This window comes from Rousettus aegyptiacus, unplaced genomic scaffold (assembly GCF_014176215.1).
Source record: "Rousettus aegyptiacus isolate mRouAeg1 unplaced genomic scaffold, mRouAeg1.p scaffold_m13_p_6, whole genome shotgun sequence".
Classification (NCBI taxonomy): Eukaryota; Metazoa; Chordata; class Mammalia; order Chiroptera; family Pteropodidae; genus Rousettus; species Rousettus aegyptiacus.
The window spans coordinates 98942155-98949173 of NW_023416309.1; the positions used below are offsets into that span (position 1 = coordinate 98942155).

At 56.4% G+C, this 7019-nt stretch overlaps 1 protein-coding gene across 1 annotated transcript; it reads right to left on the reverse strand.

Moving 5' to 3' along the window:
* Window positions 1-488: 488 nt before the first annotated feature.
* KRT19 (keratin 19) lies at window positions 489-4372 on the reverse strand. The gene is made up of 6 exons (XM_016150822.2): window positions 3886-4372; window positions 2048-2130; window positions 1666-1822; window positions 1225-1386; window positions 985-1110; window positions 489-870 (listed from the first exon to the last, which is right to left on the reverse strand). Exons 1-6 carry the CDS (start codon window positions 4303-4305, stop codon window positions 616-618), a joined length of 1203 nt encoding a protein of 400 aa, XP_016006308.2. The 5' UTR covers window positions 4306-4372; the 3' UTR covers window positions 489-615.
* Window positions 4373-7019: the final 2647 nt, after the last annotated feature.

Genomic DNA, 7019 nt, shown 5'->3' on the forward strand with positions numbered 1-7019 from the left:
CATGTAGTTGCTACGTGGCCTCGTTTCCTATTCTCTGAGATGCAACTCATACTTACCCCCTTTTAGGGTTGTTTTAATTAAATGGCACACAGCAAGGTGCTCAGTAAACATTAATTTCACACATACAAATGCCAACCCTTGGAGAAGTATAGTGGAAAGAGAACTATTCTCGATGCAAAAACCAATTTAAAATCCTACCTCTGCCACATGTTAGAACAGTTACATATACAATAAACCATCTTACCTCTCCAAACCTTAGTTTACCCCTCTGTAGAATGGAAGCAATGCTTTATTTCATGAGCTTGTGTTAGGAACAGGTTAGATAAATGAAGACTTCTGCAAACAAGATTTACCCTGACAATCAGAGTTTGTGGGCACCCTCCCTTCCCTTTCCTGGGACAGGGTGGACTCTGGTCCAAATAAAATATAAGCAGGGCCAAGGCCTGGCCCATTTCTATGAGCTGAAATAACAAACCCAAAGTCCTTCCTCCTTTGGGCCATAAAGTTTTATTGGCAAGTCAGGGAGAGAGCCAGAGGTAAGAGTCCCTCCCTTCCCATGCTCCTACCCAGGGGCATCCCTCTGCTGGAGGGCAAGAAGCCCAGAAGATGCTAGACTCAGGCGGTCTTAGTGGTGAGCAGGTTGTTGTAATAGGCGTCCTGGCTCTCAAGCAGGCTGCGGTAGGTGGCGATCTCCTGCTCCAGCCGCGACTTGATGTCCATGAGCTGCTGGTACTCCAAGTTCTGCCGCTCAGTGTCGGCCCGCACGTCACTCAGCTGGGCTTCGATACTGCTGATCAATGCCTGGATCTGTGCCAGCTGGGCTCCAAAGCGAGCCTCTGTTTCTGCCAGCGTGCCTTCCAGGGCAGCTTTCTGAGGGCGGGGAGAAGGAAGGCGATTCAGTGGAACCTGGTTCCCAGGGAAGACATGGGCACAGCCACTGCCCAGGCTGCCCAAGGCTGCAAGGACAGGGCGGAGGGCACATACCATGCTGAGCTGAGACTGCAGCTCGATCTCCAGACCCTGAAGAGTACGCCTCAGGTCGGTGACTTCTGTCTTGCTAATTTGCAGCTGCTGGGTGTGGCCAGCAACCTCCCGGTTCAGCTCCTCAGTCTGCAATAAGAGAGAAGGTGGAGTGAACAGGTACTGAGGAGGATCTTCTCCTGGGAGCATCAAGCCCTCTCTCCTTGCCACCTCCCCAAAGGGCACCTGCTTCTCCCTTCATACCTGGCTGGTGAACCAGGCTTCAGCATCCTTCCGGTTCTTCTCAGCCATGACCTCATATTGGCTTCTCATGTCACTCAGGATCTTGGCTAGGTCGATGCCTGGAGCAGAATCCACCTCCACACTGACCTGGCCACCCACCTGGCCCTTCAGAACACTGATTTCCTGGAAAGGCATAGCAGAAATGGGCACATCAGCACCCAGACACTTCGGGCCTAAGCCTGGTCATTCCCTTGTCCCTCAGGCCAAAAGAGGCTGGTTTTCGGGGGGCAGACCTAGGGGGAACAGACTGGGTCACCACCATCCCCTGCTAGAACCCTGGGAGCGATGCACCACACCCAGGGCCATGCCAAGGGTACAGCAAACATGGCCACGGTCAGAGGCTACAAGATATAAAAGCGTCCTCTGCCCTGGGAACCTGGGGTGGCCCAGCCGAAGCCCCACCTCCTCGTGGTTCTTCTTCAAGTACGCCAGCTCTTCCTTCAGGCCTTCAATCTGCATCTCTAGGTCGGCTCTGGCCAGGGTCAGCTCGTCCAGCACCTTGCGCAGGCCATTGATATCAGCCTCCACACTCATGCGCAGGGCCTGCTCCGTCTCGAACCTTTCAGAGGAAACAGTTGCAGTCAAGCCAGCACTTCCTCTGTGCCTCTGAAGACTTCCCCACCTCCCCAGGGTTCCAGAGACCACCGGGGCTGGGGATGAGACCGGCTGGGATAAGGGAGAGCAGAGCTCAGTCCCCTCACTGCACTGAGCCCCAAAAGGGCCTGGGATTGCCTCCCCTGCCCCCACCCTGGCTTCTGCAGCCCACCCAGGCAGAGACGCTCACTTGGTTCGGAAGTCATCCGCAGCCAGACGGGCATTGTCAATCTGCAGGACAATTTTGGAGTTCTCGATGGTGGCACCAAGTATCTGGAAGACAGAATCTGGTCAGCACCAATTCAGCACACTGGCACTGCCCACCCACTTTATTTCCAGAGAGAGAGGAACAAGGGAGTATGCCCCCGCTCCCTAGAGACAAGCTCCAGCCACCCCTCAGCTGCCCGCAGGCTTGCTCCCTGGGAGGCCTTGGAATCAGTCCCTGCCCAGGAGCTGAAGTAGTGGTTTCTCACCATTGCCCAGGAGGCCAAGATAGGGGGTGGGGAGTGAGCAGGGGAGGGCAGGCAGGTAAGCCTGGGGAGAGAGTCTCTGAGACCTGTGCCCAGGGAAATGGTCTGAAGGGATTTGCAAATCAGGTGCAGGGAAGCGCAGGGGTTACCCCTTGTCTGTACCCCCCACTCAAAACATTCAGCCTCAGGGAAGGGAAGTTGTTTGGTGGGCATCTATTACGCGCCAGGCACCTTGCCCCTCACCTTTCATTGCCAGGTCAGTGGATGCATCTATTATTGCACAGAGGTGGGAACTGAAGTTCAGGATTCCTCATTCAAGTTCACCCCCAATCGGAAGTCCCTCTGACCTGAAGGGCCTGTTCACCCCATCGATTAAGCGACTTGGATTCAGCATTTTTCAAAGAGCGGGTCATGCCGCCTTAGTCGTCACACGGGGTGACCAAGTGAAACAGAACGGAGGGATCCCTCACAATAGGGTAAGAACGACTTAAGAAACTTTTGCCTTCGTCGCGTGTGCATGAGAAAGAGGATGTGAGGACACATCATAAAATGTTCCTTCCTATCCTAGGTCACAATTTTAAAAGTGTGAAAGCACTGTATATCTCTAGCCCCCTTTGTCTACATTATGATCCAGTGCCCAGCACCCAGAACCATGCCAGGCACGTGATGGACATTGGGCAGTGTTGTGGAGGCCCTTAAAATGTCCCACCGGTTTCCCAGACCCATCATCAGCACCCTGTGGGTGGAGACCAAGCCCCACCCCGCAGGCTCCGCAGGGCACGGGTAGGAGCCTGTGGCTCAGACCCCGGTCTCCAGCCCAGGACAGAGAAGTGCTGCTAAACCCGGTCCTCCGACAAAGGTCTCCACGAGCAAAGGACCCCCGGGGCCGCTGCATTCTCCCCTCCTTGCTCTGTCCAGGGACCTCGGTGTATGTCTCTCTTTATCCCGCCAGGCCACAGCGGGCCTCTTCTCGCATTCTTCCTAGAGCTTCTCTCGAGCCCCAGGTGGCCCCCCGGGCCGGGAAGGAGGGGCTTAAGGCTGAGCTTGACGGAAACCAGACCTGCCCCGCAGGAGATGAGGAATGCAGAGGGCCCCAAACCAGAAGCACCAGGGGGCAGGGCTCGTCCGGGGTGTACCAGGTTCCTTCCAAGCCAAACTCTCCATTTCCCTGATGCGACGTGACTGCAGTCCCTAGCCTAGACCTCGAGGCCGCCCACAGCCGTGGGCCATCTCCTCCCGCTCCTCCGATTCCCTTTTCTCTGGCCACCTCGGCCTCCAACCCCGCCCCCGCCCCCGCCACATGCCCCACCCACTTCCCCGCTCCGGTTCCCCGCCCCCATCCCGCCACCCGGGTCTCCGCTCACTGCCCCATTGTCCTACCCATCCTCACCTGTCCCCTTCTCTGGCCCACCCTGTGGCCCTCCCACGTCCTAACGGGCTCGCTCCCGCCCCGCCGAAAGCGGGCCGCCGCACCTGCGCCGCCCGCTTGGGGCCTCGCCCGGCCCGCGGGGCTGGGTTTGCGTGGCAGGTGCAGTTCCCGCTCCCGCCCGCCGCCCACCTTGTCCCGCAGTTCCTCGATGGTCTTGTAGTAGTGGCTGTAGTCGCGGGCGGGCCCGGGCCCCTGCTTCTGGTACCAGTCGCGGATCTTCACTTCCAGGTCACCGTTGGCCGCCTCCAGGGCGCGCACCTTGTCCAGATAGGAGGCCAGGCGGTCGTTGAGGTTCTGCATGGTCACCTTCTCGTTGCCCGCCAGCAGCCCGTCGGACCCGACCAGGGCGCCCGCATAGCCGCCGCCGTAGCCCCCAGAGGAGGACGAGGACACGAAACGAGCGGAGGATACCGACACGCCGCGCCCGCCCGATCCCCCGTGGATGCTCGGCGCACGGAAGGCGCCTCCCGACCCGAAGCGCATGGCGCCACCGCCCAGGCCCCCGAAGGACGAGGAGGCCGACGACTGGCGATAGCTGTAGGAAGTCATGGCGAGGGAGGACACCGCGATTACTAGTCGGAAGAGCTGCAGTCGACGGGAGTGCGGAAGATCTCACCTGGAGCCTTTTATGCCCGGGGCGGGGGGAGGGAGGGGGGAGGGGAATGGCGTGAGGGCGGATATCTGAGCCCCGAGGAATTCGCAGTCTCCAGAATCCAAACACGGGACTCTCCTCATTGGTCAGTTCCTGGCGGCTCTGCCTCCAGCTCTCTCCTCCCAGAGGCCAGAGGCTCCTGCCCTGCGGAAAGCTGCCCCACCCAGCCCACTCCCGAGCCCCGACCTCACACTCGCTCCCATCGTCGCCCCATCACACACATACTTAGACGCCCAGTTCACGTCCTGGACTTCCCTCATTAAGAAGAGAACCCCGAGTTCTACCCCCCGCCCCCCGCTTGCAATTAGGGTCCCTCTAGGAGTATACTTCACTCCCTGCTTCCCCACTGGTCACTCACGCAGAGGCCCCCTCTAGGAATCATGCTCCGAGTCCCTTTCTTGGGATCATTTTGTGGTCATAATTAGCCCCTCAAAGTACCGTCCATCAGATTCCTACACCCCATTCAGAATTACAGCCTCTAAGGGCCCAACCCTTGGGGATCACCCACATCCTGACTGCCCCTCAGTTCCCCCAGATAAGGGTGCTCTGAGCTGCACTGTCTTGGCCTCCTGAGACAAAGTTGCCCCACCCTGCTGTGTCCATAAAAGCCGCAAGGTGACAATAGGCTCCTAGGAACAGCTGTTGAGAGCAATTCTGCAGCTGGACTGTCCAGGGCACCTTCACAAGTTGAGTCCTGACCCCCACCACACACTCGGGGACTCTCACTGCCATCCTCCCACCAGACAGGCCCCTACCCTCCAGCCCCAGAAGCATGCATTCATTCAGTGGTTCCCTGATGAGAAATCTGAGCCTGAGGGAGGCAGGTAACTTGCCCAGGAGCATTTAGCACCTGCCACTGAGAGACAAAAATGGGATAGAATCCCTCCGTGTGAACTTCTGAATGAGGGTGTCAGAGGCTGAATCCTTGTGTGTGGCAGTCCCGTCCTAGTCCTAGTGAATAAATGCCTGGGCGGGATCTGCTAAGGTGCCACAAACGAAGTGAGTTTCGATAATAGAGGAAGGAGCCTCTCCTCTCCACACACAGCCAGAGCCTTGCGCTTCATCCAACTTAATAATTCCACCCACCTTTTCTATCATTTTGGAGGGCCAAGCCCCTTGCCAGACACTGCAGGACATTGCCGACACCTCAGCCTAGTTACTGTCCCCAGTGACTTCGTCCCTCCTTGGAATTATCCCCATGGTTTCTTCCATCCTTAAGTCAGAGCACTCATCCAGCCTCGGATCAGAGGCCCTATGAGCTTTGACAGGGTGTTAGGGAAATGGTCCAGTCACTCCCCATCTCTGGGCCTCAGCTTCCCCCATGAAATCTCAGCCCTCCTCTCTGCATATTATCTATCACCTGTGGCTAAATGAAGTCTCGTCGAGCCTCTGAAATCAGTCCCTATTCACCAACTTATTCCAGAACAGGGACAGGAAACCCCACGCACACCCCTAACCCAGTAGGTGCTGCCCTGAGCCACCAGGAAGGCCAGCCCAAGGCTGTTTAAACTGGTGAACCAGGCCTGCAAGTGGGTTGGGCCCCAAAGAGAAAGGAGTGAGTAAGGTGGCCATGAAAGCAGGTGTGGCTAGTCCTTCATAAAGGTTGTAGCCTGTAGCCACCAGGGCTATTCTGACATGAGTCACTCTCTTTATTTGGCCCTAACGAGGAGGTTGGTTCCTTCCTGGCGAAAGGGAGATAGTTGCTATGTACACTTACCCTCAGCCAGAATCTGTTTTTCTGGCCTGATAGGAAGTTCTGGAAAGGGACTTTGTATTAGGAAACAAAGAAGAGGACCAACAGTTCTCTCCCAAAGATTAAGGGATTGTGAGCTCCCTAAACTTCAGAGGAGCTTGGAGTCCCAGCCCCCTACCACAAGGCTTTTATAAGAATAATTGACTGTAGTGTGGTATCTTTTTAACAAAGGCTTTTCAGATCTCATTGGATCCTCACAGCAGCCCAAAGGGTATTCTTATCCCCATTTTACAGATGAGGAAACAGAAGCTCTGAGGGGGCAGTGACATGCAGCAGGTCCACAGGCTTCCATCTTCTTGACCCTCAGCCCTGTGGTCTGGGTTCCTGAGCGTAACAGAGGTGCTGCTTTTCCTTCCAGGGAAAGCCTAGCTCAAAACAAGTCTTTTGGGTCCCTTCTCCCAAAATCTTATGCCAACTCAAGGGCAGGCACCCCCAGGCTGAACTGCAGGCCAGGGTCAAGAAAAGCCCCTGCTCCCTCTCTGGCCAGAACAGTGCCTAGCACCTTCCACCAGGAGCAGTGTGGCTTTTGGTCCGTGGGGCTCCCTTCTCAAGCCTTGGTCTCCAGGCCTGGGGGTCCTCAGTCTGCAAAGGAGGGGCACATGGGGTCAAGAATGACAAGAAGAGAATGTTAGAGTTCAAAGGGATACAGAGAGGATCCTGCCCAGGCTTCTCCCAGCTCACTTCTGCAGAGATCCTGCACCATGAGATCCGTGTGGGAACAGGGGTCCATGTTCAGACAAGATCAGAAACACTCTTGTTCCGACTCCCTTTTGGAGATTCACAGTGCACAGTACCAAAGGCTCTGAAAACCTCGGTCCTTCATTTGTGAAACAGAGGTAATAATAAAATAACAACAAC

Excerpts from the sequence above, each read along its gene's own strand:
- KRT19 (XM_016150822.2), bottom strand. The coding sequence starts at position 4,305 with ATGACTTCCTACAGCTATCGCCAGTCGTCGGCCTCCTCGTCCTTCGGG. Across the intron at positions 2,131-3,885 it reads TCGAGGAACTGCGGGACAAG|ATACTTGGTGCCACCATCGA; the intron begins GTGGGCGGCGGG and ends TCTGTCTTCCAG. Across the intron at positions 1,823-2,047 it reads GCGGATGACTTCCGAACCAA|GTTCGAGACGGAGCAGGCCC; the intron begins GTGAGCGTCTCT and ends TTCCTCTGAAAG.